Source organism: Acanthochromis polyacanthus, chromosome 1, assembly GCF_021347895.1.
Source record: "Acanthochromis polyacanthus isolate Apoly-LR-REF ecotype Palm Island chromosome 1, KAUST_Apoly_ChrSc, whole genome shotgun sequence".
Lineage (NCBI taxonomy): Eukaryota > Metazoa > Chordata > Actinopteri > Pomacentridae > Acanthochromis > Acanthochromis polyacanthus.
The window spans coordinates 33,497,210-33,513,467 of record NC_067113.1 but is presented as its reverse complement, the minus strand read 5'-3'; the positions used below and the strand labels follow the sequence as shown (position 1 = coordinate 33,513,467).

The 16,258-nt window shown below is 40.9% G+C and overlaps 1 protein-coding gene across 3 annotated transcripts in view; it reads left to right on the top strand.

Moving 5' to 3' along the window:
- bag5 (BCL2 associated athanogene 5) overlaps positions 1-16,258 on the top strand; it is a 25,418-nt gene extending 9,160 nt beyond the window's left edge. For all 3 annotated transcript variants that reach the window (XM_051953301.1, XM_051953310.1, XM_051953304.1), the window contains exons 2-3: positions 2,422-3,315; positions 8,047-16,258. In XM_051953301.1, the coding sequence (XP_051809261.1) occupies positions 2,422-3,315; positions 8,047-8,587 (1,435 nt within the window). In that variant the 3' untranslated portion in view covers positions 8,588-16,258. The remainder of the gene's footprint in view (positions 1-2,421; positions 3,316-8,046) is intronic.

Here is a 16,258-nt window from a genome sequence, read left to right as displayed (position 1 = left end):
CATGCAAAACAACTACAAAAAGCCAAAACGTCTGCAAAGACACAAGAAGCAACTACAGTAAACACAAAATATGTCTCCAAAACCATGAGAAGCGACTGAAAAGAGATGCTAATTGTCTGCACAGGCGTGTAAAGCCACTACAGAAAGATACAAAACCACTAGAGAGACTGAAAACAGTCAGATCTACTGTAATAGATGCACAGGAAGTCAAAAGAGGTTGAAAAAAGATGCAAAACGACCACAAAGAGACGCAAAAAGTCTGCAAAAACATGCAAAACAACTAAAAATAGATATACAGCTGCAAAACAAGCTAGCATGATGGAATTTCCTGCCCGTTGTTGTGGTGACATTGCCCTAAAAATAGAAGCAATTAACTGGATCTTTGGTGTCTTAGATGCTGGCAGTGCATGAAAACTCTTGTGTTCACTTGTGCAGCCAACAGCGGCACATTTTCTGACTTTTCCGTTAGCATGTAGTTAGCATTAGCAGCTCTAGAATAAACCTGGTGGACCGAGTTAGCCGCTCATTCTGAATGTCTCACCTGGAAGCAGTGAGGAAGAAGGCGTTTTACTTTTTTAAGACCCGCTAAGCACAACTTTTAAATACATTTTTGAACAGTTATTTGTGTTACAATGCTTTCTTATGGATTTTTTTATATCTGTTTCTGTTGTTAGATGTTGGATTAAACTGTATTTTACTCTTAATGTTGCCTTTGAATTTTGCATTGCTCTATTTTAGCTTTAAATTAACCTGTTGTTTTTAGATTTTTTTACTTATTTTTGTTACTTTTATGGCTTTTCTGTTGTATGTCTGTAATTTGCATGAACTTTATTGTTAATATTACGTGAATTGACACCTTTCTGACAACCACTACTGGATTTAATAAAGTTAGAATTTAACACCAAGCTGCTGCATTACATCGTACACTCGTGTCTAATAAGAATAATTCACAAAATTGCAGTTATTTAAAGTTTAGTGGCTCCTTATAGGTATGCTTTTATGGCTGAGAAGCTTCGGATAATCCTCTGTGCTGTGGCTTCAGCTCAGGCAGAGGACTGGACTGAAGCCAGCATGTTAAGTGTGACCAAACATCCAGCAAACTGGAGGATCAGCATCCTTTATTCGGTCTCTGTGGTGGGCGTGGGTCTCCTGAGCTTCTCTTCCTGGCTCTGTCCTCAGGTCAGAAGGCGCTTTGTGCAGGAATAGCTTTTTGTTTCCACTCAGCTCGACACAAACGCCACTTTATTTACACGTTAAGCAGCTTGTGAGAGCAGGCGGATGGCGGCCGGGCTGCTGTGAAGTGCTCTGCTGGAGGTTTGAATGCTTGGCCTGGCAGAGATCCAGTGATCAGCTGGAGGAACAAGGACGCTGCTGCAAAAACTCACATTCTTACCAAGTCTGTTTGTCTGATTTTTAGTCTAAATGTCTCATCCCACTGATTTAAGATAAATTCACAAGTGCAGGAAGATGGAGGGACTTGTTTTAAGTCAATGCACCTTAAATATGTTAAGTCAAACAATCTTGAAATTATCTGGTTTTGAGTTGAATTTTACAAGAAAACTCAAAATAACTTTAACCTTCGTGTCGTCTTGCAGGTCAAATTGACCCGTTTTGAGGTCTGAAAATGTGAAGAAAAAAAAGATTTTCACAGTGAAATTTCTCATGTCCACATTTTCAACATTTTGGGGAAATTTTTGAACATTTTTTGGTGGGAAAAAAAGAAATGTTAAAAATGTTTCTTTAAAGAAAATATTAGAAGTTTTACTGATATATATGTAATCATTTTAGATATTTTTAGGATTTTTTGGGAAGATTTTTACTCATTTTTTGAAAATATTTACAATAATTTTCTTGCCAAATTTTGGGATTTCTTAAAATAAAACTTTTTAGGAATTATTGAAATTTTCTTCCTGAAGGTTTTGCAAATTTTCAGAAACTTTGGGAATTTTTTTTTTTTTTTTTTTGCAGACAAGGAAACAATATTTTTTGGTGCTCATAAATGAGGACAACAGGAGGGTTAACACATCTCAAATTAGGTTACATGAAAGCAAAAATCTATTTTTGAATGAAAAACTGCTTCTTTTTTTTTAGCATGTCTGGCTTATTTTGAGACACCTAAGCTTGACAATCCTGGTAAAAATAAAGCTTAAAATAAGTTTTCCAAGCTAATTTTGAGATCTCAAGATTCTAAAGATTATATCTTATTTCAAGAAATCTTACCAATCCATGTTTCACTTGTTCTATTGGCAGATTTTTCTCTTATTTCAAGGTGAAAGTTCCTTGAAACAAGTTTTTTTTCTTGTTTTCAGAGGGGCATTTTTTCCTGTGGAAAGTTCTGAAGTAATCCGCCCATTCTGACAACAATGTGAGCTCTGCCCAGGCTCTTTGTGCTCATTGTTCTCACTTCCCTTTCTCTGGCAGCCTGTTTGGGAAGCCCTTTGATGGTGGGAAGAGGATGGACCATGGCGGCCCTCAGCAGCAGCAGCATCCCATGGAGCAGCAGCAGCAGCCGTACCACCCGCAGCACCCCGCCATGATGCGCCTCTACGAGGTCCAGAAGGAGGTGGCGTCTCTGGGGCCGCAGGTCTGCACCTTCAGCGGCCTGCAGAACGACCGCGACTATAAGCGCCTGGAGCGGGAGCTGACCCGGCTGCTGCTGGAGGTGGACCAGGTGGACACGGAGGGCAAGCCGGAGCTGCAGGGGGCTCGGAAGAGGGCGGCGCAGGAGGTGGAGGGTCTGCTGCGCTACCTGGAGGAGAACGCCACCCACCCGTCCCGTCTGGCCATCGAGGACCTGAGCAACAAGGCCCGGCAGCTGGTGGACGAGCGCGTCGTGGCTCCGCAGCGAGCCGGCGGCGTGGCGGAGATCAACGACGAGCTGGTGGACGCCCTGCAGGAGCTGGTGCTGAGGCTGACCCAGGTGAAGACCGAGGGCCGGGTGCCGCTCCGCAAGGCTCGCTACCGGGCGCTGACACGCCTGTGTGCCGTGCAGGACGTGGTGGAGGGGCGGACGCAGCAGCAGACCCTGTCGCTGCCGCTGTCGGGCGACACCCACGAGGCCGTGCACCGCATCAACCAGGTGATGGTGAAGGTGAGCGTGGCCCGCAGCCAGCTGGTGGCGCTGCTGATGGGGCTGAGCGGGAGGGACAGCTGCGCCCACCTGTCGCGAATGCTGACGGAGATGCAGGTGGAGCTGGACGCCCTGGACGTGTCCGGAAACGCAGCCATCAGAAACTACAGGAAGCAGGTGGTGGAGGAGATAAACGGGCTGCTGAAACACCTGGACCTGGAGGGGGAGGGAGACGACACGCGCAGGTAAACAATAAAATCACTGATTTTAATCTGTTAACCCTCATGTCGTCCATTTTAAAGTTTGAAAAATCTATGTCCACATTTTCAACATTTTTGGGAAATTTTTGAACATTTTTTTGGTGGAAAAAAAAGAAACGTTTAAAGTGTTTCTTCAGAGCATTCACATAAAAATCAACCAAAATTCAGCGAATTTAGCCGGATTTTGGTTGATTTTTATGTGAATGTTCTTAAGAAAATATTAGAAGTGTTACTGATATATATGTAATCACTTTAGATATTTTTTAGAAGAAGATTTTTACTCATTTTTTTAAAAATATTTTCAAGAATTTTGTTGACCAATTTGGGGGATTTTTTTTTTTCAAAATAAAACTTTTAAGGGAAACTTTTGAGCAATTATTGGACTTTTCTTCCTGAAGGTTTTGCAAATTTTCAGAAATTTGTTGAATTTCTTTGCTGATTTTTTTGGGATGTTTTTCTTAGAAGGAAGCAATATTTTTTTGGTGCCTGTAAATGACGACAACAGGAGGGTTAATCTGCTAACTCGAAGCTGTTTATGGGCTTTTTTGGAGTTATATCTGATCAGAATCAAAGGAGGTAAAGAAAAAAAAACCTGGAAATATTGTCAGTTTTGATTAAAATTCAGGAACTATTTGGCTGAACTGCAGGCAGTGTTTCCACAGAAAGACAGAGGAAAATCAAAGCTTCTGGATGAGTAAAATAAATGCAGCATGGCTCAGAAACAGAGAACAGAGGAGCAAGTAGTTGGAGATACATTCAGCATGGTGAAACATCTTTCTACTCAAATATTATTTTAAACAAATTTGGGTGTGATTTTGAACGTGTTCAAAGTATTTTTTTGTTAGTTCGGACCAATTTTTAGTCCATTTTGCTAATTTTATGTCACTTGGGGGCAGGTTTCAAGACATTTTCAACAATTTCAGACAGAGGAAACTCAAAGCTACTGGATCAAATCGATGATCCAGTAGCTTTGATTTTCCTCTCAGTCTCTGTGGAAACACTACCTGCAGTTCAGCCGAATAGTTCCTGAATTTTAGTCACGAGACGGTTGGTCACAGCTGAGTCAGTCGTGGCTTCCTGGTTGTGCCGAATATCACAGAATTTTTTGATTTTTGCAAAATCTGGTTTGACTAAACGGTTAGTTTAGGGCATTGAGATATGTGGAAGTGATTTTAACGAAACGTCACATTTTTTCGCTTAGATTTGGTTCATGTTTCCGACGCAATTTCAAGTCAAGCATGATTCACTCAAGACATATCAGAAAGCTTAAAATGCAGCGATTGCTCCTGTTTTTGCAGTTTGTGGCTCTGATAAATGGTGCATTTTTGGTGATTTAATTTTTAGTTTTTCACATGATGCATTTAAAACCCAGCAGATTTTTGAGATCAAAGGGTTAAATGTCAGAATTTAGGGGGAAATTTCATGAATCCATAATTTCCACAATGTTTTGTTTTGTCAGAACATCACCTCACAACTAATATATACAATTTGTTATTATAGACGGGCGTAAAAAACAGTAAATGTTCAGATTTACTGGGTAAATTTTCCAGCTCCAGTGGATTTTGGATCACAGCCTCCGAGTCCAAACTGATGAGCTGAAGCCGTGCAGGAGGATGAATTTCCATGTGATCTGATTTAGACTCACTTCTCCAGATGTCAGGATTGTTTTTGCTCCAACACGCCCACCGATCTCTCCGTTATGTAGAGCAGCAGACTCCAGCGCCGATTCAAGGACCACTTCATTCACACTCTGTTTACGCTGCCGCAATCACAGCAACAGGGGAAAAAAAAAGGTTTATTGTTTGATAAAATGAGAGCTGAAAGTAAAAACACGTCAGTGAGATGGAAAATGTGTTTTTACAGAGGATGACTTCTCAGCAAGTTGACAGAAATTAAACAGAAATCAGAATAAAACGCACTCTGGATGAAGAGATTTTTGAGCATCAACCTAAAATATATGGTTCATTCCAGAATTGGACATTTTACGTCCCACCCATCACATTTCAAATAATAATAATAATGTACAAAATACGAAAACATGCAGTTGTTGTAAATGTTCTTGTCCTGAGACCAAATCTAAAAAAAATAGGAGAAAATAATGTTTAAAAATATTTTTAAAATCCCAAATAAGTCTGGAGTTTCCCCTAAAATGCCGTTTTTCTCTTGTCCCACCCCGAAGATGGCCACATTCAATCTCAAATAAAACAGTTAAAATTAAATTTAAATCTCCTTTTTTGGTTTTATTTTGTTATTGATGTGTATTGTAATTGTGGCAGGATTTTTCTAGTCAACATAATATTTTAAATAATTATTATTATTGATGGAACGTGTCCCACAACATGTTAGTATAACCTGTTGATGTTTTTTTGTCTTTTCTGTCTTGCTTTTGTCACTTTCTGTCTTGTTTTTGTCGTTTTGTGTCTTGTTTTTGTCGTTTACATCATCAAACAGTTGTTCTAAAGAATGTGTAGAGCAAAGCTATGCCCTCTCTTCTACTTTTCCCATTTTCATAACATTATCAGCCTTGATTGAATGTCTCACTCTACCTCATATTATCAGGATCAGTCTAATTCTTTGGACTGTTTTCCATCAGTCAGTTTGTCCTCTTGGTCAGCAGTAACAGCTAGCTAAATATCTAGCTTCTACTGCTGAGAAAAAGATCACATTAGCATGGATTAGAGTAGGGTTAGCAACAACACAGAAACATGGAGTAAATATGCTAACACTGATGTGTAAGCTGAGCCAATCAAACCTAATACTGATGAATATGGAGCAGAAAAATGGAAAAGAGAAGATTTTGAAGCCTAAATGTCCTCTAGTTCTGGAATGATCCATAAACATTTAAGGGCTTTTATTCTGGCGGCAGCCCTCTGGTATTAGACTTCCTTCCTGTTGCTGGACTCAGTCGGGTCACTCAGAGGTCGCGTCTGCAGATCAGAGCAGTGGAGTCAGACAGTAATAAACCATGATGATGGGATGTTATCAGGTTGTCCCTGAAGGATGATGAAGCTCCTCATTATGCAGCTCTGAAGCACTGAACTGATGGAATGACTCTAGAAGGAGAACTGAAGCCTGGAAAGCCCCTTGAAGACAAGTTACGATTCATCAGCACGCACAAGCTTTAAACTAAATTCGCAAATGACATTCAGTCCAAACATCCTGATTAAACTGATAGCATAGTGATGTGACCTCACCTTGTGTAGTTTCTGGGCGTTTACCTTTCACTGTAGTCTAAAGTCCTGCAGCTCAACCATGAAGGAGGAAGAACTGAGAAATGTCTTCACTGTAGAATAACACAGTTAGAATGGCATAGATCATAAAAAACAACATTCTAAAGATTACTTTCTTCTTCTTTTTCCATCTTACAAAAAAATGTAAGAGCCTGAATTCAACATTTATAGAATTTTTTCAGAGTGCCGACTGGTGTTACTGGAAAAAAAATTAGTCTACATCCTGTAGATATTTTACTATTTACATTTTTAATTTGCTTCCACACTTTTCTCCTCTCTGTGCTGTGGAAACACTGCCTGCAGTTCAGCTGAAAGTCTCTGAATTTTTACCATGTGACTGTTAGTCGCAGCTGAGTCAGTTGTGGCTTCACGGTCGCACAAAGGAGCGCAGAATTTTTTGTTTTTTACAGAATGTGTTTCACGTAAACAGCTTATTTTGGGCAAATTTTAAACGAAACGTATAGGATGACATGAATTTTTCAGACTAAATGGCTCATCACAAATGAGTCACAACTGTTGGAAAGATTTTTGCTTTTTCTACATTTTCTGGATCTGACGAATGATGTCATTTTGCAGTGTTTTTTTTTTTTTTTTACAGATAACTTACCTTTCAGACTTTGGGCTTCAGGGGGTTTAAAAAACATCTTGTCGTCAACTGGTATTCAAGTCAGACCTTCTGTGTTTAAAGAGACAAAATAGTTTATTTCTCATTTTTTAAAGTTTAATGCAAAATGTCAAAGGTTAGTTTTAAATTCACTTTATTACCCCACCAAGGAAAGCAGCAGAATTATGTGATGATCAGCATATGTCTGTCTGTCTGTGAGAAACATTACTCAAAAGCAGATTAACGGATTTGGATGAAATTTTCTTTGAAGTTCAGAAGTGACACAAGGACCAACTGATTAGATTTTGGCAGTGATGCGGCTTATAGTCTGGATCCACAGATTAGTTAAAGATTTCTGTATCATTGAGAGATAGTGGCACCGCCTCACTGTAACCATGACAACACATGGACACTACATCAGCTGACTGCTGTCGATCACATGATTGAGATCCTACTACAAACCCACCACTGAGGACTTATCTGGACTGATCCATCAGAAGTGATCCAAGGAACAATTGATTAAGTTGTGGGGGTGTTTCTGAGTCCCATCAATTCCCACCGCCAGCTACATATTTAGGTCACGTGATTCGGTGTCCGTACATAACGTACACATGCAGAACACATTCCTGTGCTCAGCGCAAGGTTATTTAGTTTGTTGGTACATCTGTATTAATTGGCCTCTATAGTGCAGTGATTTCTGATCATTAATAAATAAATGCATTTCTAACAATGCCATATGGGGGAATGAGCAGCCTTTGAGGAGGACTGCGCTCTGAGTGCTTGTTATTATAGATGAATGTCTGCTGGCTCAGTCTGGTTGACTCTTCCTGCAGGTTTGACCGTCAGGAGGTTTCAGAGCGCTGACTCTGTTTGTCTCTGCAGGTACGACTTGGCGCAGAACAACTCCATCCGAGAGATCGAGGCGGTGCGAGCTCACGTCTCCCACCTCCGGGAAGGCATCCTGCGACACTGTGCGATGGGCGACCTCGGCTTCAGGCCCAAAGCCGAGCTGCAGAGCCTCCTGACGCACCTGGACCAGGTGGACACGGCCAAGAACCCGTGCATCAGAGAGGCCCGCCGCCGCGCTGTGGTGGAGGTCCAGGCCATCATCACCTTCCTGGACCTCCGCGAGGCGCTGGCCCGCCGCCAGCCGGGCCCCGCCGAGCACCCGTCCCACCGGGCCGTGTGGCTGGTCCTGGGGAGCCTGTCGGACCTCCAGGCCCAGGTGCTCGGCTACGAGGGCAAGCGGGCCGACAAGAGCTACATGATGCTGGAGGAGCTGCTGACCAAGCAGCTGCTGACGCTGGACGCCGTGGACCCGCAGGGCGACGAGACCACCAAGGTGGCGAGGAAGCAGGCGGTGAAGTTCGCCCAGAACATTCTCAACTACCTGGACATGAAGACGGACGAGTGGGAGTACTGACCCGACGGACGGGACGACGCTGCAGCAACGAGGGGAGCTGATAATGTGTGTAAATAATAAAAACTGGTACGTTATCATTCCACGGGCTGTAAATACGGACTCAAACCCCCAGAATGCACTGCAGCAAGCGCTTCTGTGTGGTAGTCATGGCGACCTGCTGAGAAACACGGAACTCCTTTTGTGAAACACTTTGACAATTCTTTTTTTTTTGTGCTTTTTGGAGATTTCTTTTCATATCTCCTATCTGTGTGTGAGCGTGTGTGTGACAGTGAGTGTGTGTTTGTTGGTGAGTGTGTGTGTGACAGTGTGTGTGTGTGTGTGTGAGAGAGTGTGTTGTGTTTGCCGTGCGGTTGTCGAAGCCTGCTGCTGCCAAAGCACTAACTAATGCCTGTTCCGGTGGTCGTTTCCTGCAGACTGCACTAGATGTTGAAGTTAGAGGTGTGACGGATCTCTTCCCCCCTCCCCCCCGCTCTGGTTGGTCTGAGCCGCCGACGGAGACGAGCGACGCCGCTGGTGTTAAATACAGCGACCTGATTAGACGGAGCGGAGGGTCAGGCACCTGCTGATCTGGAGCGTTAACAGGAAATTAATTTAATCTGCAGCGAAACGTGAGTTTTTACAACAGAGGGAGGATCTATGGCGAGCCGTTTGACCTTTAATTGTCTTTAAAAGCAGGATATCTCTAATTCAATTAGTCAGAGAGAACATTTTTCATGATCAACAACAGTATCAACCTTTACATTCCTATGTATGAGGGTTCTCTTTACAATGATCTACAATTCAGCTTCAGATCTGCAGACTAATTTTGATTCTGGCTTCAGATATCTACAGTTTTATTCATAATTTTAGTTTGAACTAGTTTGGAAAATACTGTAGAAATCTCAAACTGGAATTCTGCCTCGTCTGAATGTAATTACAGATATCTTAAATTTGACTTAATTGTGCAAAATGATGCTGCAGATATCTTTAGCTACGGCAAGTCGGAGGAAAAGGCGGTTTGCTTTCAGACCAACAGTTAAGGTAACTCGGCAGCTTAACCCTCTGAATCCTAAGCAGCTTCTGGGCGTATTTTTCCTGATCGTGGGCTCATTTTTCAGTCCTGCACCTCTACGGAAGCAAAACAAAAAACTCAGAAATGTCTTCTGAGCACTCAGAATGACAGAAATCATGAAAAGGAAAAGCAAAAGTTGAGTTTCTTTGATTATATATTTTGCAGAAATTGAAACAACAGGTACAATATTTTCTCAAAGTGCCCACAAGTGTTATCAGTAAAGATTTCAACCAAAAATGGAGGCACTACAAGACGTTTAACCATCTTCCTATAGTTGTCTCCTATGCGTTTGGTGTAAACACTGCCTGCAGTTCAGCCGAAAGCTTCCTGAATTTCTATCATGTGACTGGTGGTCATAGCTGAGTCACTAATGGCTTCACGGATACACCGAGAACTGCAGAATTGTTTGGTTTTTACAGAATCTTTTTCATGCAAACACTTCATTTTTGGCAAATTTTCCAAAGCCGAAAGTCTGTTTTTACAGTTTCCGGCTCCGATAAATGCTGTGATTCCGCTGGTTTGTTTAAAAAGCCGCGGCCTTGGCGGGTTCAGGGGGTTGGAAGCTTCAACGGCTCGCCTTAAATACCAAACATTACATTTTCCAGATCCGGTATTCAGGCCAGACGATCTGTGTTTAAACAGATGTGATTAGAGTCGGGCCGCTCTCCTCTCCGTCGGTCTGGTGTCTCAGACGAGGAGAATCGGTGTCGAGGTGCGATGCTGGGATGTTTGAGCAGATAAAAGCACCTTCCCTTCCCCTCCCTACGCCGCTTGTGTAGCTGTTAGTCTGTAACTCGTTCCAAATGTTTGTTGTGACTTCGTACGATCGGCTATAAATGGATCCGAGATGGAGGAGCGGCGGAGGCGAAATTTCTTTAGCTGCTGTTGCTGCTTTGGCGTTTTATTTTTTTTTTTGTTCTCGTTGTTTCTACCCACTGCTTTGTACCAACGGAGGACTGCGAAGGTCCCCGGGGAGACGCAGGGAGGGAGGCGGCGATATCCACTGGATTGACACATCAAGGCTGAAGCCGGCGGGCCGACTGTGCGGTGGAGAGTGTTGACGTGATGGCAGCCGACAGAGCCTTCTAGAAACTTCTCCGAGCTGCTGCTGCTGCTGCTGCTGCTGCTGGGAGGGAAGGAGGATGTAGTAGAGAAGTCCAAATCTCTGTGCCTTTATTTTCACCTTCCCCAAGAGCCGGTTTGCGTGAAAAGCAGCGAAGTTCTCGAAATGTATCGATGCACAAGAATGAGGCGCCGACCGAAGCACCTCTGGCCGTTCGTCAATGCCAGAAAAATTTGCACTACTACAGAGATCAGTGTTTTAATCCCCCCCCCTCCACCACCATCCTCGATGAAGTCGTGGTCAGTGATTTGTAGTAACAGACTCTGTTTTCAGCTACATGAGTCATATTTTCACGCTGCAGACAGCCTCAGATGGAGCAGCAGGAGAATCAAAACGCCTCAATTAGACGATTAAATGACTTCACAGCTTCACACCGACCTTCAGTTAGTGGGAGTTTTTCTGATTTTTATCACAAACCGTACATAAAAGATGAGATCTGAAGGTCTAAATTTATGTTCTTATTGTCAGCCAGCAGAGGGCGACTCCTCCAAAGTCCATTTGTACAGAAGCCTATGAGAAAATGAGCCGACTTCTACCTTGATTTGTTTCCTCTGTTGGCATTTTTCTCATGAGATTATAGTTTCTGTTGGTAGTTTTAGCTCCTTCGGTGCAGCATGGCGTTTATTCTTCAATTATGTTCCAATTGTAAAGAAAATGGACACAAAGGGTAGCTTTATATTTAGAGCCACGTTTGAACCGATATATTTCAGCCAAACAAGCATATTTTCAGAAACTAGAAGATGTTACATTTCAAATAAAGTCCTGAAACAAGTATTTTAGCATCTTTCTTCCCCTTTAAGGTTTTCCGTTTGGCCAAACAAGCAAAAATTCTATAAAAGCAGTAGATGACATTTTATAATATACATGTATTACTTTTAAAGGAAAGCAGGAGTTTTGTACTATTTGGAGCTTGTGTTGCATGGAAGAAAAATCTACATTTGTACATTCTGTAGTAGAAATTGGTGGATTTCATCCACTGCATGATGGAGAACTGTACGCTGCCTAATGGAACAAATGCTCTTGGAATAAAAATACATCAGCAGGGAGACCAAAACAGTGGAAACTTCCAATACTTGAGGCGATCAGAAAGTTAGATTTTGATTAGCTTCTATTTTAGCCTGATGCTAAACAAACTAGAAGAAGTTAGCTTTCAAATTAAGTCTGACGCAAACATTTTGACCTCTCAGTCTTGTTTAAGCTTTTCCATTTGATCAAATAAGCAAAAGTTAAAATTAAAGGGTGGAAGTTAAGCGGTTAACAACTTTCTATGACATAAGTTACTTTTGAAGGAGCTGTGCCAACGGGAACTTGTGTTTGGAATAACGTGCAAGTCTGAACATTTGTCTCGTACATGACAACTTCTAAAGTTTGATTTAGCTCCATGCTAAACCACAACGTTTAGTAACTAAACCTTTCCAATGAACGAGCATTGTGCTCCTACATTTGTTCTGCTGCAAGCTTCTTCATTGGCTAAATGAGCAAAAAAAAAAAACTAGGCAAGCTGAAGCACATTTTTTGAAACTGGAAGATCCTGCCTTCCAAATTAAGTTTTGTGCTGACTGCTTGGTCTTATAATTCATTTATTTTAGGCTTTTCAATGCGACCAAATGGGCAATAATCTGAAAACAGAGTGGATACTAAGAGGTTGAAGACATTTTAGAGCATATATGAAACTTCTAAGGAAATGTAGAGACTATACTGGTGGAAGTTGGTAAAAAAAAAATCTAAATTTAAACTTTAGAAAACTCCAGAACTTAATGGACTCTGAGGTGTTTGGTTAAAGAGCCCTCATGAATAAAAATAAGTGGGAGTCTGTGGTTGTTCTCGGTTGAGGTTTCTTGGCAGCTGCTCTCTGTGTGGCTGTTCTCAGCGTGAACCGACACCAAAAGGTCAAGAGTCCCGTCATTTCCCCACAACCAGCTCCTCACGAGCGATTACAGAAACTAAACCCCCAAAGATCTGCTTTCCGGAGACCCTCGTCCTGCTGCTTTTTGAAGACGCGTTCCAGTGAACTCCCACGGATCGGTTTTATCGGCGCTGAGCTGCTGTTGGAAGCGTTTCCTGGCACCACGCCGGCAGCTCGGCCTCCCGGGTGCAGCGCCGACTCACCAGGGAGAAAATGAGATTAAACGGCGTTCATTAAACATCGCCAGCCCGCCTGGCCGTTGCTGCAACAGATGCTCTCTCACAGCGAACCTTATGCTCTCTCAGACCAAACACACCTTAAGTTCACTTTTTGTACGCAGTAGCACGTCGACAGATGCACATTTAGTCCTCAACTTCCTCTTCAAACGTCCCTTTGAGTCTTTTGCAAGTTTTTCACTGTACAGAAAAGAAGATGTTCCCCTCTTTTGTCGTCTGAAAGTGTCTCGAAGCCATACAGCCGTGCAGATTTATACACCGTGGTTCAGACAAAAGGGAGCTCCTCCACTAAAACTGTGCTGTTTCTGTTAGATTTAACCGGTTTCTCTGCTAAAGTCATGGGAATCGCAGCTGATCAAGGTCGTAAAATCAGCTTTGTTGCATTTCTGTGATGGCATGCTAATGCTATAAAGGAAAAAAGCATTTAAAGTATCTGGCAACAAATCCTGTGTCCTTTACAAAATATTTAGCTGGAAAAATACACTATTATAAATGTTCATCATATTAAATAGAAGTCCATACAGTCCTTTAACCCTCTGAACTCCAGCTTGTTTCTGTCAGTTTTTTCCACTGTGGTTTCATTTTTCTCTGCAATAAAAAGTCCTGCACCTCTAATGGAAACAGAACAACCATAAAGAAGGAGAGAGAACTCAGAAATTACAGTTAGAATGCCATGAATCATAGAAAAAAAGGGGAAAAAAGTCGAATTTGCTTCATTATTTATGTTACAAAATTTTTTAAAAAATGAAATCGACGTGCTAAACGTTTTTCCAAGTTCCCACGGGTGTTATTAATACTAGAAAATAAAACTATCACTCTACAAACTGTAAAAAATTCCCTATTTACATTTTAAAACTCTCTTCTTTGTGTAAACACTGCCTGCAGTTCAGCCGGAAAATCCCTGAATTTTTGTCACGTGACCGGTGATCGCAGCCAAATCACTAAAGGCTTCACAGTTAGGCAGAAGAGTGCAGAATTTTTAGTTTTTTACAGAATCTGGTTAAAGCAAATGGTTTATTTTTGGTGAATTTTTAAACTGAGACATGTAGAATTAAATAACTTAATTTGAAGCTCCGATGTGGTTCAGTTTTCCCGATTGAAAGTTACATCACAGAAAAATGCTGCACAAAAAGTTGAAAATGGCTCGTATAAATTCTGTCATTTTAGCAATTTAAAAGAAAAAAACATTTATTTTAAACCTTATGGCGAGTTTTGGGAGTCAGAGGGTTAAATGTCATAAATCATGAAATCTAAAGCACTAAAGAAACGCTTTTCTTTGTCGGTTTTCTTTAAAATAACGCAACAAAAAGTCTGTTACTGCCAGGTTTCTGGTTTCTTAACCGACTGTGAAATTAATTAATGATACTCAGATCTGAAACTAGCATTCACACCTCAAACCTGAAGCCGGAATAATTCGGTTTCTGTTTCCAAACACGCAGACTAAAAGCAGCAGCGTCTGAACCCGGAGTCCATTCAGGTCCGCTGGCTTTTCTGAGTGATCTTAAAGGTTTGTTTTCGGTTGAATGTAGCCACTGAGGAATGTTTTTGTGTTTCACCAAAGCTGATCTCAGCGAGGACAGACGGAGTGGAAATAAACGAGGCAGAAACATTTAACATCTGATCAGCAGCCGGTTGCACAGACAAAATCTAAGAAAAGTTAGCGCTAAATACTTATTTCTGATTTTGGAGCCAAATTCAACAAACTGCACGAAAAATCACAAAGAAGACCGATGTGTGGATCCGTTTATTGCACTTTGACTCAGATTACACTGATAAGATGTTAATTAGTGGCTTTTAGAGCTGCTTTTGGACAGATTTACTTTCATCTCGTGTCTAGTTTTTGAGCTAAACTGCCGATTTTAAAATACAGACACGAGTGCTGGTGGTTTAAATGAGATAAAAGCAGCAAGATTTGAAGTCGCTGTTATCAAAAATGGGCAAATAAAGAATCTTGTGATGTAAATGTGGAAAAAAAACTAAGCTAAATTACACAAATTTCTGAGTATATATTAAATCTTATAAAAAAAATTCAGAAAATTTTTGTTTAAATACACAAATAAGGTATTAAATATGAAAAATTAGCCTAGTTTGTATTAATTTCCAAAGAAAAAAACTGAATATTGGAGCCACTTTTAAGGTTTTTATTTTATTTTGTTCACAAATTTGAGTGAAATATTTGTTTATGAATCAGAAAATACTGTAAACAGACAGAAATAAATGAAATTCCATCATTTTTTAGGGATAAAATGTTAAATAAACCAACTGAATTTACAGAATCAGGCTTTAAATCAGGTCCAGCTGCTCTGACAAACTAAATCCAAAAGACTTTCATCATTCGGATTGATTTTGGTGGTTTTATACAAACTTTAGAAATAAAAACCAGAAGGAAAACTTCAGTTATTTGATGCTAATAAAAGAAACAACTGATCTAAATGGAGAAATTGGAACAAAATTTTGAGAATAAGATATTTTCAGAAGCAGAAGTTGTCTCAGAGCCTTTTAGATTCATCATAAATGTACAAAATATGAACAAACTTCTGTGTAAAAACCTGCAGAATATAGAAAAAATGTGAAGTTTGCTGTAAATAAATGCTGCTTTAGTGGATATTTGGGGCTCAAAATGGTAGAAAAAACTAAAAATTACCTAAAACTAAACTCCTAAATGTGGATTTTGGATGATTTCTTTCTATTAGTCCCAAAATCTTATTTAAAACCTGATTTTTAGAGCATTTTATTCCTGAAAACAGCCATTTCTGATTCCAAAATCTCTCAAATAAGTAAAAAAGGTAAGAAAATAAGAATCTTGAAGCTGCTTTTATGCGATATTCAGATTTCTGCTCTGAAATTAGAGCAAATTATTGATATATTTAGAAGTTAAATTTCAACTAAAGCTCCTGATCTTGCAGCAGAATCACTTCTCTCCACGTCTTCAGTCTTTGTCGGTGCAACGAGCTGCTCAGTCTCACCTTGTTCATTCGAATGGTCTGAAAATGAAAACCTGATCTTCCTCGCTGAGCTTTTTTTATTTATTTAAGCGCACTTCTTCTCCATCGCTGGTTCCTCGCTGCTTGGCCTTTTCTTTCTGCAGATGACGGGAATGTGTTGGAAAAGCTTTTCTTTTGTTTCTCCAAATGTACGTTTCTCTTAAGTCGCCTTTAACTGCATTGATTGTGACGGGCTTTTTGATGTTTCCTCCTCCGAGAAGCGCTTGTACAAAACAATAAAAACCGAAGAAGAAGAAAGAAAAAAAAAGCACACCGAGACTGAAAGGAAGCGCTGAGAGTGTGAATGCTCCACGGATGGCTGTGTTCAGAGTTTGTATTCCCACTGCAGAATAAAGACGCGTGTCTCCATC